This window comes from Pseudomicrostroma glucosiphilum (assembly GCF_003144135.1).
Source record: "Pseudomicrostroma glucosiphilum strain MCA 4718 unplaced genomic scaffold BCV69scaffold_1, whole genome shotgun sequence".
Lineage (NCBI taxonomy): Eukaryota > Fungi > Basidiomycota > Exobasidiomycetes > Microstromatales > Microstromataceae > Microstroma > Microstroma glucosiphilum.
Window position 1 is genome coordinate 235,748 of NW_020289913.1, and position 27,749 is coordinate 263,496.

The window sequence follows — 27,749 nt, forward strand, 5'->3', positions numbered from 1 at the left end:
GCTTGCTTCGAGGACTGGGCCAGAGTACCATGCAGGTACTGACTCGGTCTCATCGCCGTCGACACAGCTTTGCCAAGGGTCTATCAGTCACTGCCATCGAAGCACTTCGATGCGGGGGTCTCCATCAGGGATTTTTGCAAAGTACGGCCGCTACTATTTGGAGTGGCCGGATTGCATCGAATCGCATCGTGCCGGAACAACGGTACTATCCTTTTTCCATTCACTTTCGCGCACAGTAAGTATTCAATGCGGAAGGGCTCGATTGTAGATGTGTTGGGCCTCAACCAAGATGATACCAGATACACGAATTCCGCTCTACGGTTCACGACTACGTCTTCGTAGTCCTTCACAGCATTGTCGCCCTACTTCAGCTTCTCACTGTACGACGGGACGGTGGCCGGGGAGGGAGGGGGAAAGGAGAGGTCAGTGGAAGTGGCAAAAGGCAAGCCAATGCGCTTCTGCGCTACTCACATGAGCTCTGGCACGGCCTCGTACAGGTCTGCGACCAGTCCGACGTCAGCGACTTGGAAGATAGGAGCATCGGCATCCTAGAGCGGCGGCACGGAGGGTCGCAATAGAGAAGGGTCAGCATGGTACTCTGATGCACTCGCGCAGCTGCCGCTCCATTGCAAATGATTTAACTCACCTTGTTGATGGCGACAATGGTTTTGCTGTCCTTCATACCTGCCAAATGCTGGATGGCACCACTGATTCCTACAGCGACGTACAGCTCGGGGGCAATGATCTTTCCAGTCTGACCAACCTGAAGGGCATTGTCCGCGTAACCAGCGTCGACAGCAGCTCGAGAGGCACCCACGGCGGCCTTCATCGAATCGGCGAGGGGCTCAATGTACTTGACAAAGTTCTCAGCAGACTTGATAGCTCGGCCACCCGAGACGACTCGGGATGCTGTAGCCAAGTCGGGTCGGTCGGACTTGCTCAGCTTGTCCTCGATGAACTTGGTAGGGGCTGTACGTGAGGCAAATCTGCAGCGTTAGCACACAGACGTAAGAGCGTCTTAACCTTTGCAGAGACTCACTCTCTGCTGCGTCTGAGCCGACTTCCTCCACTGAAGCGCTGCCACCCTCCTCCGAAGCCTTGTCGAAGGCGGTCCCTCGCACTGTGATCACTTTGATCTTGTCGTTGCTCTTGACAGTCGCAATGGCATTACCGGCGTAGATTGGCCTTTGGAAAGTGTCCTCACTCTCAACGGCAATGATGTCGGAGACTTGCGAGCTATCCAGCAGTGCGGCCAGGCGAGGGAAGATGTCTCGGCCGGCAGCGGTGTGGCCGGCAAAGATGTGGGTGTAAGAGCCCTTCTCCGCCAGAGCCTTGATCACGGGCGCGAGAGGCTCAGATAGGAGGCCTCTGTAGCTGGGCGACGATGTTGTGAAGACCTTGGAGAGCCCTTCACACCTGATCATAAGGACATGAGCGACGGTAAAAGTTCAGCGAGAGAATTGCGGGACACAAGTAGTGGCGGCATCGATTATGCCGCCTCATGCCCAGCCCTGGCACTTACTTGGAGGCCTTGTCTGCCACCTCCTTGACTCCTTCATCTCCAGCTACGATGGCATGAATGTCTCCACCGATCTTCTTTGCTGCTGTTAGGGCTACGAGAGAGGCTGCATTCAGCTCTCCCTCGCGGTGCTCAAGGTAGAGGAGGCTGGATGCGAGGGCAGTGCGGGAAGAGGCGAAGCCTCTGCGAGAGGCAAGAAGGGACGACGAGGTGGAAGCGAGGGGACTCCTCACAGAGGATGTGGCGAGTCGGGGGAGAAGACGAGGGGCGAACATGATGACGAGTACAAGGAGATGGAGATGCGGTGAGTTGTGGAAGAGGTATCAAGGGTAAGTGGTGTATATGCTGCTGCACGCCTGTCGCTCCGCATCTCCTCCTCCCCTTCCGGCTGTGGATCGCGTGAGACCGGAAGAGCGCCGGCGAGCCAACTGACGTAAAATGCGTGAATGAGGCGGGGCGCATATACTCACTCGCTCATTCTCACCTTCTCCACAAAGTATCGCAAGACGTCGACGACGACGAAGATCAATATTGACAGACGTCAAGGGCAGCATACACCATCCTCTCATCATGATGTGACTCAGATTGGCATATCCCACTGACATCGTTCGTACCGCGGGCCTCTACAGAGCTCTTAACTTTGCAGCAGCTCCGCGTCCCCGACCGAGAAGGTGTTCCATTCGACTTACAGCGCGCCCCTTCTCATCCTCACTGAGAGCGATGGCCCGGCCAAAGCGCGAAGCATCGACTTCTCCCTCACAATCTGCCAAGAAGGTAAAAAAGGAAGAACCGGACGATGCAGTGCGATCGCCCTCTACCTCAAAGGCAGAGACCTCTGTAGCATCCTCACTCGCTCGCTGGGACCCTTCTGTCAAACTTCCAGATGATGCCAATTGGCCGGCCCCTGCCTCAGACATGAAGAAGGCGAAGAACTTCATCGAGCGGCTACTGCCGGGTTCCGAAGACTCCCTGAACATCACTTCTGATCGGCCGCTTGTGATTCTACCGGACAAAGATGCGGACGGTTTGTCCTCCAGCCTGATCCTTCATCGTACGCTGATCCATCTTGGCCTCTCCGAAGAATGCATTGTGATACACCACCTCAGCAAGGGTACGAATCCTGCCTCTCACAGCGAGGTTGAAGCGGTCAAAGCCCACAAGCCTCGGGCCGTGATTCTTCTGGATCAAGGCAGCCGGCCTGGTCCACCCCTCCTTGGCGAAGGAGATGACACACCGGTAATGGTCATCGACCATCACTTCCTCAAACCAGGAGAAGAAGGTCCACAGGGCTCTCTGATGATCAATGCGAGCCACTCTCCGCCAATTGCGACTTCGTCTCTCCTTACCTGGACGATCTGTCGGCCGCTTTGGCAGGACCCTGCCGAAGCTGAAAAGGTCATCGATTGGCTAGCTGTGTTGGGAACTGCAGGTGATCTGAGCGTCAACGTACCTTGGGATCCACCGTGGCCAGACCTCGCTCCTGAGATGAAGAAGTGGTCGAAGAAGCGTATTGGGACCGCGATTGCTCTTCTCAATGCCCCTCGCCGAACTCCTGACTTCAACGTCTCCCTGGCATATCGCTCGTTGTTGTCTTCTACAACACCTCTAGAGCTCCTCGACCCTGCACAGAACAAGCAAGCTCGCGAACTGTACGCATTACGCTCCGCAGTGTCGGAAGAAGCCGAGCGCTGTACGCACACCCCTCCGAAGTTCGCAAAGGACGGCCGTCTGGCTGTGCTCTTCATCGACTCGCCTTTCCAGGTACATCCCGGTATCGCAACACGGTGGAGTGGAGCTCTGAGAGGAGCCAAGAATCTCCAAGTAGTCATGTGTGCCAACAAGGGCTATTCGCCTCATGGGACCCACACACACTTCTCCTGCAGAAGGGCCGGAGCCGCACTAAAGAGGGGCGAGAATCCCAACATCATCGAACTACTTCATGATTACGCCGCTCGAGATCCGACCTTCCTGAGCGATGTCGTCAAGGTGGAAGCTGAGCTGGAAAGGGCTGGTAGTGGAGAGCTTAGCACGGGCGACGAAGAGCCTCCAAATGTAGACGTCAAGACTGAAGGTGGCGACGACGAGTCTAAAGCAGTCGAGGCTTTGAACTTCGCCAGAGGCCATCGGGAAGCTTCAGGAGGCGTGAGTAGGTAGATGATTGGAGAGCGCCCAGACGGCATCTTACTTACTCTACCCTGCTCCCAATGTTCATCTCGTGATATCCTCATCAGATACTCCCTCACGCGCTCTTCGACCGCTTTGTGCAACTAATGGAGATCGGCGTTCCCTCTGAGAAGAAGCCAGACAGTCCGAGCAAGAAGAAGAGCATGCCAGAGCAGAAGACGAAGCTGACTAGCTTCTTCGGAGTCAAGCCGAGCGGGGCTGGTCCCGACAAAGGCAAAGCAGCGTGAAGGTGAAGTCGAGGCGCGACATGTCAATCTCGACAAAGCGCACTTCTTCGATCACGAAGCACTACAAGAGCGCGGCTCTGTCTGCCTCTCTCGTTCTTCCCCACCACCATCCGCTTCGCCTCTCCATCTTCAGATCATCATCCTCAGAGACAGTAGCTATTCCAGACCTTCACTGAGGTACCTGACTCTGTCGGGTGTTCGTCACACAAGGCTTAATCTGGCCCTCAGCTTATCCGCATCTACAACATCCCGCCGTACCAAGCATCGACTGCTTCGGTAAGCTCGCTGGTCCATCATCGGCTCAGCGCTGTTGCTCAACCAATTTTGCTCGCTTACGCCCTGTCTCTCTATGCCTTACGACAAGAAGAAAGGCAAGCTCGCTCATCTGCCGCCCAGTCCAGCCTACAAGACTGTACTCGCCTTGAGAGCTCTGAGAGCCTCTTCCGCTTCAAGTATGGACATTGCACCCTCTGTCCGGCTAGTGACGGGTGGCGAGCGAAGGCCACCGGCCAAAGGCTCGTCTCGATCGCCTGTCGTCGGCGGGCTCCCAGCAGTTCCTTCTGGGAAGGTCACCGTGCCTCGAGGCAATTCCCACCTCCTGCCGCCGCCAAGCCGTGCTGGAGCCCCGCAAGACCACAAGCCTCGCCCTCTTCCTCGCAAGCCCATTACACCGAATGCCATCTCTAGCACCAACCCCAGTCACCGTCTTGCCGCTCAACAGCTCAGAGCTATCGCACCTCGGCATCAGGTCCCTCGTGAGGTGCTCGAAATCAGCGTCTCAAGCACCAGGGAAAGCAGTCTATCTTCTTCTTCTTCTTGTTCTTCTTCTTCTTCTTCTTCTTCTTCCTCCTATCTATCACTTCAACCGTCAGGCCCGTCTTGGGATGAGCCTGTGCCTCAGACTTCTCCTACCGAGCGCTGTTTCTTCGATGACGTACTGGAAGACCACATTCGAGCTCACGAGAGATACATTCGCAAGGGCGGACGTGTCAACCCGAGATCTCTGTACGCTACGCTGCCCACCAATGTGGCTGACTTGGCTGCTCATCTGGGACTGGCTACTTCTCACATCAGATCTGAGGCGAGTCCGAAGCCATCATCCAAGGGGATCGGTGGCCACGATAGCTTGGCTAATCGCACCTCGTGCTCGTCCAAGGCTACAGCCACCTCAACCTATATGCCCGAGACGGTAGATCGTTTTGCCAATCACGGCCCTACTCGAGTATATCCCGGTACAAAAGCGGTACCTCTCGGTACCTCTCGTAAGAGCAACGGACAGCAAGTCGACGAGATAGAGTCACCTCAGGCGATCCCATCGGCTGGTGCCAGCACAAGGACCTATGCAACGCCAAAGAGGCAACGTCCCAGGCAAGCCGACCGTCATCAGCCTGGGTCTGCACAGTCCATCAAGACTCCCTCGAATGCTTCCCCTCATCCGATGAGGCTTCGACCTCGCCAAGCCGATCACCACGATCGTCTGCGCGCTCCCTACGACATCAGAAGCCTAGCTGCTGGAGGTCACAGGAGCGCTTGGGATGTTGCAACTCCAGATAGTGCTTCGCCTTCGCCCCACAGTAGATTCACTGCGTTGGCCGGAGGCCAAGCTGCCAGACTGAGAGCCCACCAACTCTTTCCACCTCCTGGACTGATCGCGCGGAACGAGTCTACTCGACCTGACTCGAAATGTGGACTTGTCATCAACGACTTCTTCTCTGACCCTCCGTGTCCTGATGTTCTCAAGGACGACTCTCACGAGGTCTTGAGACAAGTCCAGGATTTCCTCAACAGTCAGATGCGAAGGGCTCAGGCGGTGCCTCCCGGCCCTGGTGGTCTGCCTAACCACCACGGCCATCCTTGGGCCAGGTGAAGGACCAGCACGATGATTTGCTACCTCACTGCAGATGCAATGGATTCTCGAGGATGAGGACAACCTCAAAAGGTAGTCACATCAGCTTGCCTAGTGAAAGGTATACCCCAACCGCCGTTCTTGTTCCTTTGGTTGCCTCTGCAGCTCTTCCCTTCGCGTCGCTAGGGCCATTCGTGACAGATGATTCCCATTTCGATCGCTTCCCAATTCTCATGTACTGTACATCTATACATCCCGTTCTGCCTCTTTAGCCCAGTCTTGCACGTACTCTCCTCAACGTCCAGCTCATTTGCCTCGTCTCTTGCATTCCACTTAATGAATTAGTTGCCCCAGCCAACTACCTGCGCGCCCTCCAATCTTCAATCTCTCGTAGTCAATACCCTCTACAGCACTGCATATCACCGTTCCAGTCCTTCGTAGAGGATTATTGGCCGTTGCAGATCAGTGCACTCTGGTATGGTGCACTGCACATCGAAGAGTTTACTGATCATAACGCGGAAGATGTTCGAGGGGTGAGCTTCCCACCCTCCCTCCGGCTCAGTGGCAGCAGCAGCGGTAGTGGAAGAAGAGGTGAAGAGGACGGGTGCCAGCATGGCCTGAGAGAATTGCCGCACGAGGTCGAGCCAGCGCTCCCTCTCCGCCTGGGAAGGCTTCCCGGCAGCCCAGACGTCGTACTTTGTTCCCACGAGGAGGTGCAGCACACCTGTCCCTCTCCCCTCTGGTCTTTCCTCAGCACCACTTCTAGCTCCAGCTTCGACGCCATTAGATCGATGGGACAGTCGAGCAGAGCGCCTTCGCTCCTCTTTTGGAGGTCGGCAGCGCCTGTACCACGTCTTAATACTGTTGAGAGTGGACTTGCGCGTGAGGTCAAAGAGGAAGAGGATCACGGGACAGCGCGAGAGGAGCTCTGGTGTGAGGGAGACAGAGGGAGCTTCGATGAGGTTGAAGTGAAGGTGCAGGGTAGGAGTGAGAGATATTGTGTGTTGGTAAGAGAGGACCTCTGCGGCAAGAAGGAAAGTGACTTTGTGAGAAGGCGTCATGGAGAGGTGGAAGATGAAGTGATGCTCACCTGTTGTAGGCTGATATTCCTCTTGCAGCTCGTCACCGACAAGACTCCTCAACAAGGCCGTCTTGCCGACTCGAGGATCTCCCACCATCAGTACATTGATGACCACCTCTTCTTGTTGCTCTTCTTCTTCTTCCCATTCCTCGTCCTCGTCTACCTCCTCAGCTACTTGGTCATGATCTCGCTGCTTCTCCTTGCCCGCTCGCACGTGTCTTGTAGGCTGTGCATTTACATTCTCCTTGACCTTGTCCCTTACCATTGAGACACAGGACGAGACAAGTACGAGCTCCAAGCAAGAACTGCCTTGCTTCTCCTGCCCCTAATGGAGTGTATGTGCCGATAAAGAAGAATGTGGTGGACTGAATGTGACATGGTGCAAGGCGAGAAGAAGGTGCCTTTTGCCCCGCACGCTTCCCTTTCCGTGAGCGGGCTGAGCTCCACATGGCTGCTGCTCCGCCTCGAGGATCAGTCAGCCGATAGCAGTCATAATCTCCTCGCAGCTTCAGCAGGGCGTCATCCTTCCATACTGATTCGGCGTCCTCTTCTCTCCATCTTGAAGTAGCCACTCCCTCCGCAGGAATACCACCCACAAGAGTAGCCATGGCTCAACACGCTCCGCCCGCCAACCTGAACAAGGCGCACCTCTCAAGTGTTCACCCCGACGGAGGGTTCCCCTCCTCTTCCTCCAACAATTCCCCAATGGACTCCCCTTCCAACGCCTCAGGTACAGCACCTACTGCTTTCCGCGACCCTTCCTCTTCCTCTGCAGCAAAGCGCGGTGATCAATCAGCCTCGAACTCAGGATCAGGAGGCAGCAGTGAGGAAGCCTACAGCTCCTTCACTCCCCCCTTTCCCGCCTCTACTCCCTTTCCCCGCTTCTCCATTGTGATTGAGTTCTGCGATCGATGTAGATGGGTCCATCGTGCTACTTGGACTCAGACGGAGCTTCTGGCCACGTTTGGCGAGAAGAAGGAGGAAGAGGGATTGGCGGGTGGGCAGCAGGGAGGAAAGGTCAAGAGTGTCACGCTTATGCCTATGACCAGCGAGGAGACGGGTGGGCGGTTTAGGGTTTGGGTGTATGAAGGAGGAGAACAAGGAGGAGTGAGATGTGTGTGGGATCGCAAGGTCAAGGGAGGCTTTCCGGAACTCAAGGAGCTGGTGAGTATTCTGCACCCATGAAGTCTCCTTAAACGCCTGAGTCTGATAGTATCTGCCACTTCTTCCTTTGTCAGAAACAAGCAGTCAGGGACGTCATCTCCCCAAGCCAATCTCTTGGCCATTCAGACCACGATAGCAAAAAGGGCGGCGTCGCTGACCGAGGCCCCACCACTTCGAGCGATGCCCAGAATCCAGCCGGAAAGAGGGCAGATGGGCAGGAGCCTGCAATCTCGGGAACTGGTCATGAACCCAACACTGGGACAGCTACGACAGACTAGACGATGAAGGGAAAGTGATAACAGACGAGAAGGTAAAGATCGTCATTTGATCAGAGCACGAATTGGCATTATGTACAGCAAGAGTGTCACTGTCGTTGTCGTCATCATCGTCAATAGAAGCATTCCCCTTACTCTGCCTCGAGGACTTGATGCAGTTCAATGACTAGATGGCGGGCGAAGAGAGAAGGGGTCAGCCGATGAATCAGAACAGACGCGAACTGCTCTTTTCCTCCCTTGGTCCCCATGACAACTCACGATATTCATTGAACTTTTGCCGAGACACCGCCCCTCCCTCGGCGTCCACTGTGCCCGCCTTCAGCGTAGGCAGGCTGGGTCCCACAGCGGGTGCAGAACTCGAAGGCATCCCTGCTGCCGAAGAAGCCGAGGTAGGCGTGGCAGGCACGCCGGATGCTTGTGCAGCAGAGAAGGGACCAAGGCCCGTACCGCTCGACCCTGGCATAGAGCTCGAGGCAGACATGGAAGCGCCAGACGCGCTACCGCTGCCGCTGCCCGTCGCACTGCTCGCAGCAGCAGGGGCTGCATTCTCTAGCCCAAGCATGAGCTGCAGAGCGCTCTTGACCTCTTCGAAGCCGTACTTTCTCTCTGGTAAAGTTGAATCCCGCGAGGTGGCTTGCGTCTCCTTCTTGACAGCTTCGAGCATATCGGCGGGAGACAGAGACAGGAGCTCCCAGAAGCGACGCGAGGAGTCAAAGGAGACTTGAGAGGTGGCGTGCCCACCGCCAGGCGTCGAGGGCCTGGAATTCTCAGCTTTGCTGCCATCCCCATTCCGTTGGCCTGCAAAACCTCCTGCATCACTAATAATGATGTTCTTGAGGTTTTGCTGCAGCGCCAAGATGTTCCGGATCATCTTTGAGACTCCTGATCGATTGATCGCTTTCAGCTTCTTGACTGCACCGATCAGGATGGCTTCCATGAAGCTCGCCAGGCCTTCGAAGAGGAAGCGGTGGTACTCGGGTGTGACCGAATCAGCAACAATGTCATCTAGATTGGCCAATTCGGCATTGAGGTCAACCACGTGAGGGTCAGGCTCTGCAGCCGACTCTTCCACGAGATAGTTGCCTTCTGAAATTGCCAGGTCCAGAAAGTGGAGGGTTCTCGCGCGGATCTCCATTCGAAGGGTAAAGAGGATCGTGTGAGACAGCAGTCGATACGTCCTAGGCAAAGTGTCGTATCGAGCTGCCATATCACTCGATAGAGGCAGCCTCCACTCTTGATCCGAGCTAAAGACACTGGGTGAGACTCCCTGAATGACAGAGAGCCGAGCGCGAGGTCTCACAGAGACAGGAAGAGACTGATCAGTGGGTTTGAGGCGGGAGATGTGGCGCAGAAACCACTGAAGACTATGCTCTAAATGACCTAGCGCAATCAGCTTCTTGCGGCTGGTGATGAAGTCACTCCTGCCAATAGTCTGACCACGATGGCGACTGGCCATCTTCAGCTGAAGATCGTTCTCCAGGGTCTGCAGCTCCAACTTCCTTGAGGCAGACGGAGGGTTTTCCGTATCCACCGCTTCCGCGAGGATCTCAGCTAGTTGAGCACTCTGCGCCCACGTTGCCGACAGCATGTAGCCTGCTGCGGCAGCTGATGCTTCTCCGTCGCTGCGCGGTCCACCGCCGAGCATAGGTGGCACCTCGGTGCTGGCTAGGTCTCGGAAACGCTGATGGCAGCAAGAGTAGTACTGGACGATCGTTTGGATGATTAGTCTCGAGTAGCTTTCTCGGTGGAAGGGCGTGGTGCAAAGCATGGAGTAGAGGCTGTCGATCAAGACCACGACGTTAGTAGCGGACCTGACGACTGGCTTGCTCGACATTCCCCGGGACGATGGATCTTCTTGGAAAGCATCGCTGCCGCCCACTGCTCCCTGGAAGAGGTGCTGCACCTTGTCCTCGAGTTGAGGCAAGAAGACGTCTTGTACGAACTCCTCAAGGAAGGCACTGAAGCCCTTGCTTGTCTCCCCAGCGGCTTCGCTCGGCATGACTACTCGCACCCGATCCACAAATGCCAAGGCGGGTTGGAAGAGGACCGATATGTTGAAGGCGTCTGGCTTGACTAGAAGGCGATGGTTGCGAGACAACATATCGTTGCTCAAAGCAGAGCTGCTGGAGAGGGATGCAAAGATTTGATTCTCTCGCTGCTGCGTCGCTAGCGAAGTCGCAAGAGATGAGATGCCAAGAGCCGTGCCACTTCCTGCGGCATTCGACTCAGCAGCATTGACCAGACCCGGTACGAAGGCCCTCAAGGCGCTGTTCAAGGCCTCTTCGTGACGACTGACGGGACTCAGCTCCTTCTTGCCCGAAGCGGTAGCACTACGAGCGTTGAGAGTAAGAGCATTGCTGTTGCCGTATGAGGCTCCGCTTTGACTATCAGAGAGGTGGAAGAGCTTCTTCGATCGGTCACGATGGAATGTGCCCTGCCGTAGGACCTCGTTAATGGAGATCATATTGTTCCTCCTCGAGGTAGGAGACTGGGTGTCATCCATGAGATACTCGTGGAGCAGCGTCCGAACTTCGACTTGGATAGGTCGCCAGACCTCGAGCAACCTCTCGCCACCAACCAGGCGGCCTCTGAGCTTCTCAGCTATTGTACCTGTTCCTGCTCCAATCTCCTTGAATCCCTGACGCTGACTGATTCTGCCTGCTACTTCGTGTAAGACACGATGTCCTTGCAAGACCGCGTCCATCTTTGAGAACAGGGTCCAGAATAGATCGCGCATGATCTCCCCTTCTGACTGGACCTGCGTTGTTTCGGACGCTGAGAGGCGTAGCATGGTTGACAGAGGGCGTGATGTGTCGGATGAGTCTGCGCCTGCACTGAAGGAGACTCGTCCTGATGCATCGCCGAGAGTTCGAGCTAGGTAGAGGATCGAGTCGGTGCGAGTGTTGGAGGAAGTCCGACGGAGTGGCTCTGTACGGCTCTCCACCTCTCGGATTGTCGATTCTACCAGCGCATGGATCTCGACAGGCAGACGCTGATGGATCACATCCAAAGCTACTGAGAGCTTGCCCAGTCGCGCCAACGCCTCCAGCAGCATCTCAATGTAGAGGAAGCTGTCGATCTCTGGATTCTCATCGAACTCTGCGGCAGCTTGCGCGTCCCCTGCAGCTTCGGAGAAGGATCCGACATAGCTCGGCCTCCTGTCGCTGGCATTGCCACCTGTGCCATTCGCTGTCGAAGCCATGACTCCATCAAGATCGCCGAGGTCATTGGCTACATTGGATTGATCGAGAACTTGTCGATTCGATAGCGCTTGGAGGAAGGCGGCAAGTTTCGTAGGAGGGGCATCGACGTCACGCTTGTCTGCGTATTCGTCTTTGTTTGGCGCCGTCGAGGTGTCTTCTCCGTCTTCTGGTTCCTTGTCATCGGCTCCTGAGTACTCGTGTCCCCACTTGGCATCAGGAAGCCTTTCCTCGCCTGGCTGGTACCCCTTCCATCTCCGGTCACAGTACGTGCTCTTTAGGTAGAGGTGGCTGTGGAGCTCGTCAACGAGAATCTCTAGCATGTGACCTTCTTGACTGTGCAAATACGTCCTCAAGTCTGCTGTGGCCCCGATCTCCACCATCTCAGTCTTGTTGATTACCTTGAGGGCTCGCATCAGCAGACTTACGGCAGTGAGGAAATGCTTCTCCGACATGAGTGCCTCGAGGCGATCTGGGACATTCTTGAGCTGCTCGACTGTGTCAAGAAGGCGGAGGGCTTCTTTGACACTCTGTTGCCGGTTCCAAAGCTGCACAAGGTCAGCACGCTTAGATCCCAGAGCCTCACGAGAGTCACGTAGTCTCCTGCGAGAGGATGAAACAGAAGTCTGCACATCTGTCATCGCAGCGAGTACCGAGTTGTGGAGGGTGATGGCTGTAGCAAAAGCCTCGTAGTGGTCTGCATGAGAAAGGGATCAACCTGGTCAGCGAGTACTTCACTTGCGATCAATCGTTGCTATTGTACCCACCATCAACTGTACCCTGCAAAGCCTCTTGCGTGAGCCTCTTCGTTGATTCAAATTCACGTCTGTTGGCTCCCATCGAGCTCTGGTCGAGCAGCGAGAGCGCCAGGGCGACAGCATTGAAGTCATCCTCTGCAACAAATGCCCACTCTGCCTTGAGTTTGCGTGATACCGCGCCAATTCTGCCGATTTCTTCTTGTTCTTGCCGTGCCTTCATTTCGTAGTACCTCAAGTCTCTGTATTCGACTTGTCTGGCTTCGTCCATCTTCCTCTCCACCTTTTTTCTCCTGCTCTCCTCTTCTGCTGTCATGCCCCGCATGATCCTTCGGCCCTGATGCTTCCTGCCGGCCTCGGATAGAGCTGAAAGGACTGAGCCAAGGGCAGCGGGGGACTGTGACTTGGACAAGGAGCCCAGGCCAGTCGAGCCAGTTCCTGGCGTCAGGGTGTTGTCGCTGAAAGGAGATGCAACCTTGTAATCGTGGCCGGAAAATCCGCCATAAGCATCGTCTATGCTGCCCTCCTCGGACCGCAGAGAGACGGGGGTATCGCGACCTGATCGACCTTGGTTGACCTGGGCTATCAATCTCGCGGCGCGAGGAGGACGATCCCGGCCTGGGCTTGCCGTCGGGAATGGCGCCTTGGAAGATTCCTTGCTTTCGGAGCGCGGCAAGGGAGGGGCGGGTGTAGTCCTGCCCTCATGTGTCTGGCTACTGAAGGAGGAAGGTAGAGGCGGGGCGGAAGGAGGAGGCCCCAAAGGTCTGCGTTGACTTCTTTGCGGTCGATTGGGGGTGTGCGCTCCGCTGGACGATCCAGCGGCGGCACTTCCAGGTGGGCCCACAGCATGCGAGTCATCATTAATATTGCGGAAGTAGCTCTGGGTGTCAGCAGATGGGGAGACCGGCCTTGCCAGCTTCGATGAGACTTGTGAGTGTGATGGCGTATGCGAGATGGAGCTGGAGTATGCGTGCGATTGGGACCCAGATCGTCCCTGAGCTCCCGGCGCATATCTGCTGTCAGACCTGGAAGGCGAATCGGACGGGGGCAATGGTATGTGAGAGCCTCCTGTACCGAAGGAAGCATCTGTAGAGCGGGACGGGTGCTCTTCCGTGTACTGGTACTGCTGTGGCTGCTGGTACTGGGGTTGAGGCTGCTGCTGCTGTTGGTACTGAAATGATTGAGGCTGGTAAGGGGTCTGAGCCTGAAAGGGTGCTGATGCGGGCGACGTCACCCGAGCCTGAGGGTCGTAGGCGGCTGCATCGTTGCCGTAAGCGGAACCCAGAGGAGTCGCTGGAGTACGATGCGGAGCTGGCTGCCCATTGACAGAGGTGGCCAGACCAGCTTGTAGGGCTGCTTGAGATGCTGAGTGTGTGGGTGTCCTCTCGAGCTGCACGCCAGAGCCAAGGTTGGCATTGGAGTGCTTGATCTTTGAGCGAATGTCCTTGTTGCCGCCTCCTCCGCCGAAGCGGCGAGACATGATGTGTGAGCGTGGGTGCTACCACCACCTGAGTGCTAGTATGGTGATGGCGAGGAGGAGATGACTTGGTATGGACGGGGATGCCCTCGTTGCCCTTTGGCCGCCTGGGCTTCGCGTTGCCGGCGGTGGTGTTGGAGTCCGGTTGCTGCCTGGTCGGGGCCACATTGCATGACGCGCGCGCACAGAGCCAAGACAGACGCAACACACCAACCAGCCAAGGACCCAGGAAGGACAGGAACCACACCGAGACGAGACTACAGGCGCATATACTCACCTCTTTCCCTTTCTCACCATCACCTCTACCTTCACTTCAGAGTAGCGGACGTGGCTGGAGATTCGACGCAGCATATACAGAAAGGTCTCCAAGCCCTGACGTGACCCTCCTCAGCGCGACTCGGCGGCGCGGTCCTCTTACTCTACATCGCAATGGTCTCGTTTCCTCCTCACCTCCAGCATGTCCCAGGCCCACCCTTGCCCTTGCCTCGCTGGGTTCCTGCCGGCACACTTGCCGTTTTGGTCACCGCAATACTCTCCGCAGCCACTCGTCTCGAATTCTCGGCGTCCATCTCCCTGTCTATTGCTCGATTCAAGTACTGGCTACCCCGCTCGACGAGGTCTGAAAGGCTCAAGTTTGCCTTCATGATCATGACGGCTACCTTCTCCATGTTCGTCATGGGCTCGCCAGGCTTTCCCTTGAAGCTAGGCATACCAGCTCTTTATATCCTAGGGATCTTGTTGCCCGTCTCCTCGCAATTCCTACTACCAGCTTCGCCCATTCTCCTCTGGCTCCTCTTCTTCTACTCCTCTGGATTCCTCGCCCCATCAACCAGACCTCACATTTGGGTTTCCGTGCTGCCTACCCTCGAGACGATCTGGTATGGTGCCAATATCTCCGATATCCTGACCAGGGCCGGACATCCCGTCTTGGACGTAGTCGCATGGATACCCTATGGCGTGGTCCACTTCGCAGCGCCCGCCTTTGTAGCTGCCTTCCTCTTCGTCTTCGGACCCCCGGGCAGCATCAAATTCTTCGGAACAGCCTTTGGCTTCTTGAATCTGATCGGCGTCATTATCCAGGTCACATTTCCCACCGCGCCGCCTTGTGAGTCTCAAGAGAATCCTTGTCGGCCCATGTTCATCACTGACCTCATAGACCATCCTCCCCTGCTGCGCACCGAAATCAGGGTATGAGCTGCGCGAGGGGCTCACACCAGCCAACTACTCCATGAAGGGATCTCCAGCAGGTCTGGCCAGGATTGACGCCCTCTTCGGTGGCCATGGCTATACCGTCACCTTTACCAATGCGCCGGTGCCCTTTGGCGCTTTCCCGTCTCTGCATGCAGCCTGCGCAACAATGGAGGCGCTGTACTGCAGCTACTTCTTCCCCCTCTCAATCCAGATCGGTGGTTCTCTGATCGACAGGATTCTGGGTAAAGGCAAGAAGATAGCCCTTGACGCCAGAATCCTTTACTGGTCGTACGCCTTCTGGCTCTACTGGTGTACTATGTACCTCATGCATCACTACCTCGTCGATCTGGTCGGCGGAGGCTGCCTCGCGACGGTCTGCTTCTACTTCTTCCTCGATGACACGCAGAGGCACTACATGGAAGACTCATACCCGACCAACCCTTCCGCACCTGCCACCTTTTCCACTCTTCAAGCATCGCATTCTCAACTCAACCTAGGAACGACCTCTCGAGGCAATGATGAGTATGCGCTGGGCGACATCAACACCCGGGATCGGCCGCCGATAGTGAACGACGAGGAGAGGGGGTTCGGGGCAAGGGATCCATCGACGCTGTTTGCTCTGGATGAGGAGGATGGGCAGGAGGATGAGGCTGGGAGCAGGCCGAGTGGAAATGCAGGAAGATCGATTACCCCGCGGCCGAAGACGCCTTCGGGCACTTCGGCACAGCAGACTCAGGGCCAAGCTACTCCAAAGGCGAAGCACAACGCCGGTAAAGAGCAAGGAGGGGATGACAGCAGGGACTCTTTCGACCAGTGGGGATAGACGCATTCCTCAGATACCCTACCTATGTGGATTGTGCAAGCCCAAAGCTGCTTGGGCTTCACCATCAGGCGACGACGGGCTATATCGCTGCAGTAGCGGCCAGGTGGAACGCCCAGGAAAGTGCTCCGCTCATGGCGACCGTCATCTGCAGTCAGCCCACCATCTTTGTCGCCCGAGCCTGCGTCAAGCTGTTGGCCTGCCTCCTTGATCAAGTCGGTATGCTCCATTGCGGACAAAGAGAGCAAAGCTTCTTGCTAGAGCTTCTCCAAGACTTCAGGCAGGCAAAGCCGGGGAGCGGCAGTGGCTCGGGCGAGGACAAAGTTCCAACCTCGTGGATGGCTGAAAGGAAGGCAATGCTACGCCACGGGACGCCGTGTTCCTGCTTTTTATGTTGCCGCACTGCCCTCGGTTCCTCACTCGTTGCCAATCAATGGGAAGATATGCTATGGATTCAACGCCCCAGGCCAGGCGCATGGGTGACGATTGTGTGATGTGGTGCTGAGATGACTGAAAGGTTTTCGTGGAAATCTACGGAGCGAGCCTCTCCACGACCCACTCGTCTTCGCCCGCCAACTTCTTTGAATTCTCGTCGCGAGTGTATCTGTAGAAGAAGTGGGATTAGGTCGCAAGGGGGTTTCAGCTCGATGGCCTTGCGTCCTTTCTCGGAGCCATGGCTCGTCACATTGACTACTCACCTGAACCTGTCATGCAATCGATTCGGTCTTCCACACCAGAATTCTACCTCATAAGGTTCAATCCTGTAGCCTCCCCAATACTCTGGAACCTCTAGCTTCTTGTCCTCCCACTTCTTACCAGCCTCCTTACCCTCCAGTCCAGCCGCACCAGGTACACCCAACTCGTGTTCCTTGGCTCTAACCATCTCCTCTAATTCCTCCCTCGACCCAACCCTCGTGCTCTGTGGGGAAGCATGCGCTCCTACCCTCGATCCTACCGGTCTTGAATCAAAGTACTTCTGCGATTCCACCTTTTCAACTCTTCGTACACGTCCACAGAAGCGTACACTCTGTGATGTTTCCCGCCAATAGAAGGTGGCGGCTGCGTGCGGGTTTTGCTGAAGCTCACGACCTTTACGACTGGTGTAGTTGGTGTAGAATGTAAGGCCTTCTTTGGGGTGGATCTCCTTGAGCAGCACTACCCTACTCGAAGGTCTAGGAGTACCGTCTGTAGGGGAAGAAGCAACAGTGGAGAGGAGCATCGCTTCTGGCTCATGTACATTCTGTCCCTGAGCTGATTCAAACCAGCGCTGAAAGAGGGCGAGGGGGGAGGGTAGCAGATCTGAAGAGGAAAGACCAGCAGTGTCGTATTGATTGTGAGAGGTAATCTGTGTACCTGTCTGCGCCTCAATGGTGGGGTCCTTGGAGGCATCGGTGGCAGAGGCTTGTGCTGAAGAGGAAGATATCGAGGCGGTGCGATGCTCTGGAAAGACTGGTGGAGGGACAAAATCTGACATGACGAGACTGTTAGAGCGGGATGGTAGAAGTCGTAGGGGCGTTGCAAGTCCTCCTTGCGAGCAGCGGCAGTAGCGGCGGGTGGAAGTTCTCAGCAGCGTAGAGGATAGGGGCCGGGCCGATCGTGCTTGGAGCAAGAGGGTTGACTTTGCTGATGGAAGTGACGGTATCGCTGTCCTATAAAGAAGCATGCCAAGAAGCAGTGGTGAGTGAGAGAGGGTAGGATCGGAAGATCTGGAGGTGGTACGACCAGGCGTCAATCAAAATCTCGCATATCCTCCACCTCGCGTAAGCGCAATGAGTCAATCAATGCTCAGCGCCAGCCGCTCAATGGCGGCGGCAATGGTTCGTTTACAAGAGTGCTCAGTGCTCGCAAAAGTCGAAGAATGTCATGATTATGTGTCTTCATTTGCTATGAGAAATTGTGTGGAACAAAAAAGAGGAAGCAAGCGAGGCAGTCGTACAACCCAGCAATGGAAGAAGACAGGGGGATGAAAACCGACGCTGCGCTGCTAGGTCTTTGCAGGAGAGGAAATCGCTGCTCTGACCATGGAAAGTTGATGATGGAAGTTTTGATATAATGCAGAAGATCGAAGGTGGAAAGGGGGGCACTGCGCAACTCGAGGAGGAGATTGGTATAGGGAGCGCAGCACCGAGTGAAGAAAGGAGGTGATGGCACGGTGGATGTACCGAGGCCCGCTTGGCAGGGAGTTCTCAATTCAAGACCACCGTCTCTAGGAGACTAGCGCTTTAGGCCTCGGACAGACCGTCCTTGAGACCTCGACCGCCTCGGAATGCTCCACCACCAATGGCAGCCACGACGACGAGCATCAAGGTGAGGAGGATCCAACCGATCCAGCTGAAGGCGTGGAGTGCCTGGAGCGAGTTGCAGTAGTAGTAGCGCGAAGTACCACAGCTGGTGCCGAGGGTGTCAGCCAGAGCACCGGCACCTGCCAGCCAGAAGATCCAGGTGAGGAGCAGCCAGATTCCGTGACCTGCAATCGAGGTAACGACGCCACCAACACCAGTCAGGAACAGAGCGAGCTGTGGAGGTGAAAGGAGGTGCAGAGGACGGATGTCAGAAGCTGGCTCGATTGGCTGCTGGTAGCGTTGCACGAGTGCACGAGTGGCTCATGTGGCGTGTCTGCCATTGCTGCGCTCCTAGTGCTGTGGTACTCACGTAGATGATGCTGAAGACGAAAGTCCACCAACCGTAGAATACGGCAAAGTGCACACGAGTGACGAGACCAGTGTAGTTTCCATTGGCACCAGTATCATTGTTCTCATAGTCGGCAGTGATGACGGCCGAGATGATTCCCACGATGAGGGAGATGAAGGCCAAGAGACCAAAGGCGGCGGGGTGGCCACGGCGAATGTGTGATCCAAGGTCGACCATTTTTGATTGTTGTTGTTTCTGTTGTTTGTTGATGGACGCTTAGTGTGGGTAGATGCCTTGTGAATAAAGATGGGCGGTTAGGTGAGGTGAGGTAGGTTTGCTTGCCGCGAGGTGTTTGCTTGGTGAAGGAAGTAAGAGGTCGAGGAAAAAAAAGTCGACTAAGCCCTGGCCTGTTTATATGGTGTGGGCGGCAGACAGGAAGCGGACGCATTCGAGGCCAGGGCGGACAGGCCCTGCACGCCCTTCCTCGGCGGTGCGTCATCGGGAGCAAATGACGACACACCGCCTGCAGGCCATGCGGCCCAGACGTCCGACGTCTCCATCCATCCATCCCCTCACCCTCAGCTCAGCTTCGCGGGCCGATGTCCCTTCTTCGGCTCCTCGGCTAAAGCACCTCCTCTCCACCTTTTTGATCGCCAAGTCACTCACCACAGGCAGCGCACCACACGTTGGCTTGACCTCGAATTTCCATTTCCCTTTTCCCTGCGTGCCCTGCCCTGATGGATGATCATCGTCCTCTCCAGAACCAGAACCCTTTCGCCGGATCTCGCCTCGCTTCGGCAATTGAATGCTCCCTGTCTTCTCACTCCCCCTTTCCTTTCCGTGAATCAGACCAGGGTGAAAGTCATCGAGCAGGACGAGAGTGGAAGTAGACTGCCGTAAAGGGATGATAGGAGGACCAGCGTGATCCCGAGCGTTCCAACGCACCTAACGTCCCTCTTCGTTGACATCAGAAAAGACGCCGCCGGCAGTAGCGAGACTTTGATCAGCATTCCCCCTGTGTCCTTTGACACGCCCACTTTCTCACGCAGCCAGAGCATTCAACCACCTCCCCCTTGTACCCCACGCCCTTTCCTCTGCCACGCGAGGTGAATACAATGGGCGTGCAAGAAGATTCGATGGGCGTGCATGCATGCATAAAGAACGGCGTCTAGACTTCAAAGTGGTGGATGGTATTACAACAACGGAGGAGATGATGGACGAGCTACGACAAAGTTATACGCTCGGGAAACGAATCCGTTCGCCTTCCTAGACAAGTCCGAGTCTAAGGATGACAGTCTACTATACAGTTCTCACCTCACCATGCCTGTGGACCCCTCTGCTTGGTTCGCCAGAAGCTCTTCCAGCGTAGTCTCTAAATCGTAGTTCATCGACAAGGAAGGTCTCGAGGAGGCCACGCTACTACTTTGCCTCATCGGATCAGCTACCCCTGTAGCCAGTTTGAACGCGTCCGAACCAGGTACCTGATGACTCTGACTCTGACTCCGTGTCTCGGCCGCCTTAGACGCCATCTCTGATGGTGCTTGCTCCGCGCCGCCCTTGTCAAGGACGACATCGGGCTCTCCTCGCATTCTCCTCCAGAAGTTTGTTCTGCGGATGATCTTGGGTCCCAATTGAAGGCAGACGTGGTACTTCTGCAAAAAGTGCTCGCTCAGCTCCCACGATTCTTCATCTAGCGGGTCATCCCCGTGGATCTGCACAGTATTACCTGCCCCCACTGTGCCGAAGTCTTTGCCCACCAGATCCCCTTTTACATCGTGGATATCCACTTCGCCGGCAGAGACGAGGCGAATGAGCCGATCCCTCACGCTAGGCCAGGGAAGGACGTCGATGAAGATCGAATGCGGCACTTCGAGCTGGAGTTTAGTGGGATGGATGTTGGGTGCGTTGCGCAGGCTTCGAATCCTTCGAATCTGGTCACTCCGACTGAGACTCTTAGGGATCGTTCCGCAATAGAACTGCGTGGACAGCTGCGTCGGTACATTGGGAAAGGAGAGTGCCAGCCTGCCCTTGGGATCTTCTACATCGTCAATGTATCGACCATCTGGGCCTCTGCGGATGTACCTGGCAGACTGCTTCTTCCATACATTGGCAATGACATTGGTATCGCAAGTCTCTGCGTCTTCTATGAGATAGCCAAGAGTGATAAGATTGACGCGCATTGCGCTCGCAAAGGCAATGGGCTTGACCTGCATACGACTGTCCACGTGAGGATCCGGGCAGAAGATACTGCGCATGGACGCAGGAGAGAGTTGACCCGACTGCATCACCTGGAGAGGTGAAATGCCTTGAGTCCTCGACATTACCTGCGCAAGTGTCCAGGCAAACTCGAGTGGAACCATATTGGCCTGCGCATTGCCATAGGACGTAGAGCCAGATGCGCCTGCACCATAGCCTGCAAATGTGCCATTGCTACTGTTGCTGTTGCCGAAACTTCTTTGCATGCCGTCGGCAGTGGGCATGAGCAGTCTTGCCAAGTCAAATGGTTGTTCCGACGTCTGCGAAGGCAGCGCCGGTGTCGGTGAGGATAAAGGAGGTCTTACCCAGCTCTCGCCCCCACCGAACAGACCGATATCCCTCATGGTCTCCAGGTCACCATGGTTCTGGACCACTTCAAGCTCCGGACTGGTATCATCTTGCGACTCTTGCTGGGGCGATGGTAAGCTCAGTCCAAAGAGATCCAATTGAGCCGCCGTCGTCTCGAAGGTAGCGGGCGGGACGTCTCTATCGGCTGCAGGAGGTGAAGGTGTAATCTCCTCTGTCGTCGATGGACTTGAGAAAGAGTGACCGCTTGAGCTCGCGCAGCTTGAGATGTCCACGTCTGAATGATAGCCTAGCAAGGTGAAGGGTGAGGCGCTGGACGAGGAAGCTGTTTGGCTTGGCCGTTGTTGTAGCTTCGGCTGGTGCTCAGCAGGCGCCCACGGGCCTGTCCCGTAAGCTGCAGAATGCACAGGGACGGCATCCGCCCAAAGAGCTTGTGCAGGTACCTCTACGGTAACGTGGTCATCAAAGCTTGACTCTGCGCTGTATGTCGTTTCCCCTCGTGGTGGCTGCTGGTGGCGCTGCTCTTGTTGTTGCTTGGCGGCCCTCTTCTCTCTGAATCTCTTCTGAGCGGCACGATTCTGCTCCCTGCGCTTCTCCAGCAGCATGGCGGCATCCAGATTATCTACTTTGGCGGGCATCGTGTGGTATCAAGGTGGTGAAGATGTAATGTAGGCGTCGAGAAAAGGCCGACGAAGCTAGCGGCCTTGCATGTGATGTGTACGAATGGCGAGTTGATTAGAGCTCGGGCTGGAGCAGGTGTTGCAAGCAGCCAGTGCTAAGCCGGGAAAGGCGTGGAATGGACGTGGATTGGCTGTTGAACAGCGTTGGGAGGGTCGGATAGGAGTGGGTGGCGCGAAATGTATCAGCAGAAGCGACTATATAGCACTGCTATCACCATTCCTTGGGGGGAGGCGATCGAGTCATGCGCTGAGCGATGATGGGCAGCGCTCTATCTGTACCTCGTCAGTGGGGACGCCCGATGGCACAGCGAGGTCGGCGCACGGAGGCGCGGGTCAGCTTACTCTCTCGCCCTTGTGCGGCGGCTCAGCAGCGGAGAGATTGACAGCGCGGGCGGAGTTCCAAGTACCAACGCCAGATTGCGACAGAGCACTTGTGCCGGCGGCGCAACCCATGTCTCGACTAGACTACTCCCTCCCGCCTCGCTTGCACACCCCTTGCAAACGCGAACACTTCCCGCGTAGAGGCCAAGCCATCAGCACACACCTCGACACCATAAGCAGCACAAGGCCTGCAGATAGAACAGACGCAATGACAAAAGTGACACTGGATAGTACTTGTATTTCCCCCTTTGCTTTCAACATGATCTTCCGTGACTCTTCTCCAACTAACTTCCGCTGTCTGACCTTCTCTGCTCATGTACTCCGCTCTCCCAGACCGCTTCTCGCAGACCGTCTGAGCTGGGTAGACGGGCCATCCGTCGACGAAGTCGGCGATCTACGCACAGGGGTTGCCACCAGTGGTGTCATGGTAGACAGACTGGGCAGATTCTGGCTCGAGCCTTCTCTCCGCAGCGGCGTCACTGCTCCCGGTGTAGCCGGGGCGGTAGGTGGGGCAGATCGGTTGTGGGCCATGTGGGCTCGAATCAGGTGACCGGCTGCCAGGGCTGACATCAGAGACAGCTCACCGGCCATAACAGATGCGACGATGATCCTCGCCAGACGCTGAGCATTGGCACCGGGGGTAGCCTGATTGGCTCCTGCCACTCCCAGCATCTCGAGCATGGCCCGTTGCGGTGACAGACCAGTCCCACCTCCCACCGTCCCCACTTCGATGCTGGGCATGCTACATGTGATCAGAAGATCATCCTCCTCCCCACCATCCTTGGACGGAAGAGCTTCCATGAGCGTGATGCACATCGAAGACTCGACGTTCTGGGCAGGATCTTGTCCCGTCGCCAGGAAGATCGCAGTGAGGATGTTGGCGGCGTGAGCATTGAATCCTCCCACAGATCCAGCCATGGCAGATCCCACGAGGTTCTTGCGGATGTTCAGGCGCACCAGAGACTCAGTCGTCGTCTTCAGCACCGACTTGACGACGTGTCCAGGCACGACCGCCTCTGCCACCACTGACTTGCCTCGACCCTCGATCCAATTGATTGCTGCAGGCTTCTTGTCGATGCAGTAGTTGCCGGACAAGGAGAGCAGGACAGCTTCGGGGAAGTGGTCGTTGATGAGCATGTCCAATGCCTTTTCCACACCCTTGGAAATCATGTTCATGCCCATCGCATCACCAGTGCTAGTTGCGAATCGCACGTATAGAGTCCGACCGGCCATGACACTTCGCAAGCTTGCCAGACGGGCGAAGCGAGACGTAGAGTCAAAGACGGCCTTGATGGCTTGCGCTCCCTCAGCCGAGTCGACCCACCGCTTTGCCCGAGCCGCTTGTACAATGTCGGGGAACTCAATAGCTGGACCACGGGTCATGGCGTCTTGAGTCAGGACCGTGGTGACACCACCACCCGCATTGAGAGCCTTGCAGCCTCGTGAAGTCGATGCTACCAGTGTACCCTCTGTTGTAGCCATTGGGATTGGCAGTGGCTGCCCATCGATTGTCAGTGGACCGGCAATGCCCACAGGAAGGGGCATGTAGCCCACAACGTTCTCACAACAGGCTCCCATCACTTGACTATAGTCGTAGTCCAGATGCGGCAGCAACGAGTTCTCGAGCGAGGCAGTAGATGAGGAGCGCGAGATGAGTGCTCGTCTCACTCTCACAGCTCGATTGTGGTCCTGTAGCGTCTTCTCCAATGCATAGGGAGCAATCTTGCCCTTTTGAGCCAGCACGATGATCTCCTCGTCATTGAGCATGAACACACCGCCTCCACCAGCATAGATGTCCAGCACTTCCTCGAATGGGCGTGTGTCCACCTTGCCGTTCTTGCCAATGAAGTTCGTGGGCTGCAGTCGCAGACCTGAGTTTCTCGCTCCTGGGCTGGCAACGGCTCCTTCTCCGTCTGCGCTAGCAGGGACATCCGGCTTCTTGAGATCCCTGATGGCATCTCCTGCGTCGCTACTGATGGAAACAGCCGGGATAGCAGTCTTCTTGTCGGAGCCCGCTGGCGAGCCATCGACGTCCGGCTGAGCGCCATTCCTTCCGGGAAGCTTGTCAAGCTTGGATTTTCCGCCATGAGCAGTGGCTCTCCGCGCCAGCATCATGTGGTACTCATTGAGACCCTGGTTGCTCTTTGCCGTTGCACTTGCCGCTTGAACATTTCCTCGCTGTTGTGATTTGCCTGTCTCACGGCCAGTGTCTTCTTCGCCTGCCCGGTCGAGATGAGCTCCAATCATGCGAGCGGCAGCAAAGGCAGCAGCCCCTGCCGCATTGCCCTCAGCGACTGCAGCGTTGCCGGATGCGATACCTTTGAGAAGGTGCGCATTGAGGAAGATGCTGATCAGGAGAGCCAGAGACATCCACTTCGAGATGACGGGGTCGCCAACGATAGTAGACCACCCAGTGATGAAGCTATCAAGTACGGCGAGTGAGCCCGATGTACGACCTGATGCTCGCAGCGAGCTTGCTACATTGGAAGAGGCAGACGTGCGAACAGTCGATCCAGCTCCGCCTGAGGCATTGAGGGCAGCATTGGCCATTGAGCTGCGGACTTCATCTGCCTCAGCCGCCTTGTCGATGAGAACAAAGACGACTGAGTCCGCAACTCTCACGACGAGATCGAGGTCCGAAGGCTGAGAAGAGACCAAATCAGCCAGCAGCGGCGAGAGGGTAGGCGATGCGACATTTGGCGAGAAGAGAACCGAGGATTCTACGACGGCCTCGAACAAGTTCGGCTCTGCGATTGACTGATGCCTCGAGATTGCGGATTGGGCCGTCAAAGTGGAGACGAGGTTGAGAGAATGCAGAGTGAGGAAGGCCGTGATGAGCAGTAGCTTGAGCCTTGCAACCGGGTTCTCCTTCTTGCCTCGACTCGACTCAAAGGGAACCTTGCCGAGAAGCAGCTTGACCACTCGTCGCCAGAGAGGTCGCGAGCGCTTTCGTCGCTCTGGGCTGCTCTGTCGAAGACCTGCAATAGTCTGAGATACATCATCGCTGCCACCCGAAGTGGGGGTAGGAATGTCCGAGATGGGGTCATCAGAGTCAACATTGGGCGGAGTGCTTGGCCGGGGCTTCCTGACTCCCCGCATGACCTTGATCCTGTGCACCTCGACCATGACAGTCAAGATTGCAACGTAAAAGACCATGAGGAAGGCGCAATCGAAGATGAGGATGAGTGCAGCCAGCTGACAGAATTCTCGCAATCCGCTGAGACCGCTCGTAGCGCCTACGAGGAGCACAGCAATCTCGATAGCGTAGTCCCTAGCGAGCTGCATGCCTACAGAATCGACAGCAGACGAAACGACCTCGTGGGCCGGCATCGGTGGGGGCACAGACCATTGCAGGGATGGCTCAGACTTGAGTCGAGCTGTCAAGGCACGAACAAAGGACTCCTCAGGCGACATGGAGGGGTCGACTGTCGTGAGGTCAGAGGGGAGCTGGCTAGCGTTTGCGAGACCATTCAGCCCTTCGCTGCCATCCAGACCGGTCAAAAGAGCGCCCTCAGTCGTCTTGGGGGCAGCTTCGCTGTTGTGCGGTTCCGGTGCAATGCCAGGGTGGGTGAAGACTGCGCGACTTAGGATGAAGGGCTTTTCGAAGCCAACGGTAATGACCAGGAATGGAAGCGCCTCTGATAGACAGACAGGATCTACTACGACTCCCAAAATGGAAGCAGCAGTCAGAGCGCAGAGGAAAGCGAAGATTGACGATGCCAGAACGCAAGTGCCTGCGCAAGTGAGGGTGAGAGTCCATGCGAGGGGACGACGAAGGTCAGTTAATGCTATATCGACTTGATTGGAAGATGTACTCACCCAGCCAGAAGTTGCTGCCAAATTTCCTCATGGAAAGGAAGAGATTGACGAATGTCCCGTGCATCATAACGTATGCCATGAGCATGACGAAGATGTCCGCCGAATCCGCCTTCTGTAGCAGAGCCCAGAACCTGACGATCAGCGCTCGCGAAGTGTAGGCCAACCACCTGATACTCCTCAACTCTTCCGTGGCGCCGGTGTTCCTCCTGCCGCCAGGCGTATGCCTCTCCAGATCCGAGTCCGAGATGACAGACACGAGGCTCAATTGCTGCGCCTGCAGGTCAAGCGCTTTAGCCTCTACTGCTCCAGCAGGGCTACGCCGAAGCCGTGAAGAAGCGGCTTTTGAGGCGTCTGCCAGTACAGAGGCAAGGAGATCAGGATCTCCCGCGTCCTCGAGAAGCGACTTGCGCGAAGAGACGTGCTGACCCTCGGGATACAATCTGCCAAAGGCAAAGGCAGTGAGGTCTGCATCTACGTCGTAGACCTGCACTGGCTCTCCCAGATCGCTGGAGTTGCGGGACAGGTCATCATAGAGTTTGTCCGCCACGACAGGCAGGAAGGTATCCTTCAAGGCCCTAACGCTCCGAGGCTTGGAAGTCAATTCCGAATCTGCGAGTACAATCGGCTCGACGACGAAGCTCAGGGCTTGAAAGGCTGCTGAGGAGTGTTCGGCGCTCGAGGGATCAAAGGTGAGCCACTGTTCTCCCCGACCGGCCAGCCTGATGAAGGTGGCAGCCGCAGAGCTGTCCTTGTCCGAAATACCGTTGCTGCCGCCACCCTGCTGCAGGAGAGAGGAGTCCGGTAAGGTAGACGCAGCTGCTAGCCTCGCGGCGTCCTGCTTGAGCGGCTCGAAGAAATCGGAGTGAGCCACAGCATGGAGAAGTTGGAAGTAGGCCAATGTAACGATGATGAAGATGGTCACGATGACTTCGATGGGGTTCCTGGTGGCCCAGTATGCGCAGGTTCGCAGCAGTGTCCTCGGATAAGAAGAGGACAGGTTGGCCGCGGGAGCGGCCGTAGCCGAGCGCTCCTTGGTTGCGGACAGGTGACCCATTATCCGATGATCGACTTGCAGGGGCAAACGAGTATGGGCGGCGGGGAGCTGTCCCCTTTGCGGTATCTTGAGGGCAAGCTGAAAGATGAAGGATGAAGGAGTGGCTGGACTATACGAAGAGCCTTGGGGACCGAAGAAACAGCTTCACTGACTGCGCCCACCTTGTCACCGGATCGCTATGTACTCTAAAATGGCTGCCCTAATGAGTCCAAGGCAAAAGAGTGCAGCAACAATTGCGGCGGGGCCAATTCTAGAATCGATGGCGGAAGCAGATAGGAGTCTTGCGCGTCTTGCGAACAAAGGAAAGAAGTAGCTTCAGCCGGCAAACACGGTACGTGGTAAGGCTCTCGAAGATAGATCCAAAGATGAGAGAATGCAAGGAAAGAGATGTGGCCCCTGGTGTAGAAGAGAAAGCCGAAACGAGATCCAGGGTGCCTGACGCGTATGAGCCGGGGGGCGAGGCGAGAAGAAGAAGAAGAAGATGCAGTGCAGAAGATGCGGAGGAGACGCAGATGGCAGCGAATCGCGCTCTATGTGCCTTGACCGAATAGTATGTGAGGGATGTGAGGAGGGGTAAAAGAGTGTAAAGCAAGGGAAGACGTCTGCGAAGCCCCTGAGTAAGCCTTGAGAGCGACGCGAAGTTGATCACGAGTGGCCTGCAATGGAAGGGTAGGACTGGGACGAAGCTCTCCCTGTTCCATTGCTGCTGCCCGCGCTCAGGGCCTCACGTCAAACGTCGCCCGACCTGCCGCCACAGGCAAGCCAGGAATTGGAGATTTCCGCCCCAGAGTCCGGACAGCTTTCCACTCATCGCTCTTGGTCCATCTCTCCTTTTGCTCTGGCCGCCTGCCTGGATCCCTCCTTTGCCTCGCTTGGTGCTGCT

At 56.2% G+C, this 27,749-nt stretch overlaps 11 protein-coding genes across 11 annotated transcripts; 4 read left to right on the plus strand and 7 right to left on the minus strand.

Annotated features, from left to right (window-relative positions):
* Nucleotides 1–145: 145 nt before the first annotated feature.
* Nucleotides 146–1,794, minus strand: BCV69DRAFT_264697 (electron transfer flavo protein, alpha subunit; the record flags this gene model as incomplete). Its single annotated transcript, XM_025490760.1, has 5 exons — nucleotides 146–378; nucleotides 472–548; nucleotides 647–969; nucleotides 1,040–1,416; nucleotides 1,523–1,794. 5 exons carry the CDS (start codon nucleotides 1,792–1,794, stop codon nucleotides 363–365), a joined length of 1,065 nt encoding a protein of 354 aa, XP_025350715.1. The 3' UTR covers nucleotides 146–362.
* Nucleotides 1,795–2,239: 445 nt separating this feature from the next.
* Nucleotides 2,240–3,930, plus strand: BCV69DRAFT_295881 (hypothetical protein; the record flags this gene model as incomplete). Its single annotated transcript, XM_025493947.1, has 2 exons — nucleotides 2,240–3,661; nucleotides 3,751–3,930. The coding sequence occupies 2 exons, from the start codon at nucleotides 2,240–2,242 to the stop codon at nucleotides 3,928–3,930; spliced, it is 1,602 nt and encodes a 533-aa protein (XP_025350716.1).
* A 46-nt stretch (nucleotides 3,931–3,976) lies between these two features.
* Nucleotides 3,977–5,996, plus strand: BCV69DRAFT_3049 (hypothetical protein). The gene has a single exon (XM_025494661.1). The coding sequence runs from the start codon at nucleotides 4,280–4,282 to the stop codon at nucleotides 5,795–5,797; it is 1,518 nt and encodes a 505-aa protein (XP_025350717.1). The 5' UTR covers nucleotides 3,977–4,279; the 3' UTR covers nucleotides 5,798–5,996.
* BCV69DRAFT_279492 (P-loop containing nucleoside triphosphate hydrolase protein) lies at nucleotides 5,813–7,196 on the minus strand. The gene is made up of 2 exons (XM_025491272.1): nucleotides 6,867–7,196; nucleotides 5,813–6,797 (listed from the first exon to the last, which is right to left on the minus strand). The coding sequence occupies exons 1-2, from the start codon at nucleotides 7,120–7,122 to the stop codon at nucleotides 6,196–6,198; spliced, it is 858 nt and encodes a 285-aa protein (XP_025350718.1). The 5' UTR covers nucleotides 7,123–7,196; the 3' UTR covers nucleotides 5,813–6,195.
* A 154-nt stretch (nucleotides 7,197–7,350) lies between these two features.
* BCV69DRAFT_279493 (hypothetical protein) lies at nucleotides 7,351–8,434 on the plus strand. The gene is made up of 2 exons (XM_025491273.1): nucleotides 7,351–8,021; nucleotides 8,096–8,434. Exons 1-2 carry the CDS (start codon nucleotides 7,464–7,466, stop codon nucleotides 8,297–8,299), a joined length of 762 nt encoding a protein of 253 aa, XP_025350719.1. The 5' UTR covers nucleotides 7,351–7,463; the 3' UTR covers nucleotides 8,300–8,434.
* Nucleotides 8,435–8,501: 67 nt separating this feature from the next.
* On the minus strand, nucleotides 8,502–12,672 carry BCV69DRAFT_244270 (hypothetical protein; the record flags this gene model as incomplete). Its single annotated transcript, XM_025490101.1, has 4 exons — nucleotides 8,502–8,628; nucleotides 8,791–9,016; nucleotides 9,104–12,193; nucleotides 12,264–12,672. Coding segments are annotated over 4 exons (3,852 nt in total), but the record flags the coding sequence as incomplete, so codon positions are not given.
* A 1,298-nt stretch (nucleotides 12,673–13,970) lies between these two features.
* Nucleotides 13,971–15,742, plus strand: BCV69DRAFT_264711 (PAP2-domain-containing protein; the record flags this gene model as incomplete). Its single annotated transcript, XM_025490761.1, has 2 exons — nucleotides 13,971–14,833; nucleotides 14,916–15,742. Exons 1-2 carry the CDS (start codon nucleotides 14,158–14,160, stop codon nucleotides 15,740–15,742), a joined length of 1,503 nt encoding a protein of 500 aa, XP_025350721.1. The 5' UTR covers nucleotides 13,971–14,157.
* A 528-nt stretch (nucleotides 15,743–16,270) lies between these two features.
* On the minus strand, nucleotides 16,271–17,213 carry BCV69DRAFT_285880 (pyridoxamine 5'-phosphate oxidase; the record flags this gene model as incomplete). Its single annotated transcript, XM_025493502.1, has 3 exons — nucleotides 16,271–16,343; nucleotides 16,438–17,096; nucleotides 17,190–17,213. The coding sequence occupies 3 exons, from the start codon at nucleotides 17,211–17,213 to the stop codon at nucleotides 16,271–16,273; spliced, it is 756 nt and encodes a 251-aa protein (XP_025350722.1).
* A 620-nt stretch (nucleotides 17,214–17,833) lies between these two features.
* BCV69DRAFT_3151 (hypothetical protein) lies at nucleotides 17,834–19,066 on the minus strand. The gene is made up of 3 exons (XM_025495173.1): nucleotides 19,037–19,066; nucleotides 18,392–18,725; nucleotides 17,834–18,255 (listed from the first exon to the last, which is right to left on the minus strand). Exons 2-3 carry the CDS (start codon nucleotides 18,605–18,607, stop codon nucleotides 17,962–17,964), a joined length of 510 nt encoding a protein of 169 aa, XP_025350723.1. The 5' UTR covers nucleotides 18,608–18,725; nucleotides 19,037–19,066; the 3' UTR covers nucleotides 17,834–17,961.
* Nucleotides 19,067–19,554: 488 nt separating this feature from the next.
* BCV69DRAFT_3149 (hypothetical protein) lies at nucleotides 19,555–22,016 on the minus strand. Its single transcript, XM_025495156.1, has one exon. It carries the CDS (start codon nucleotides 21,568–21,570, stop codon nucleotides 19,681–19,683), a length of 1,890 nt encoding a protein of 629 aa, XP_025350724.1. The 5' UTR covers nucleotides 21,571–22,016; the 3' UTR covers nucleotides 19,555–19,680.
* A 221-nt stretch (nucleotides 22,017–22,237) lies between these two features.
* Nucleotides 22,238–27,048, minus strand: BCV69DRAFT_3240 (hypothetical protein). Its single transcript, XM_025495203.1, has 2 exons — nucleotides 25,813–27,048; nucleotides 22,238–25,727 (listed from the first exon to the last, which is right to left on the minus strand). The coding sequence occupies exons 1-2, from the start codon at nucleotides 26,864–26,866 to the stop codon at nucleotides 22,306–22,308; spliced, it is 4,476 nt and encodes a 1,491-aa protein (XP_025350725.1). The 5' UTR covers nucleotides 26,867–27,048; the 3' UTR covers nucleotides 22,238–22,305.
* Nucleotides 27,049–27,749: the final 701 nt, after the last annotated feature.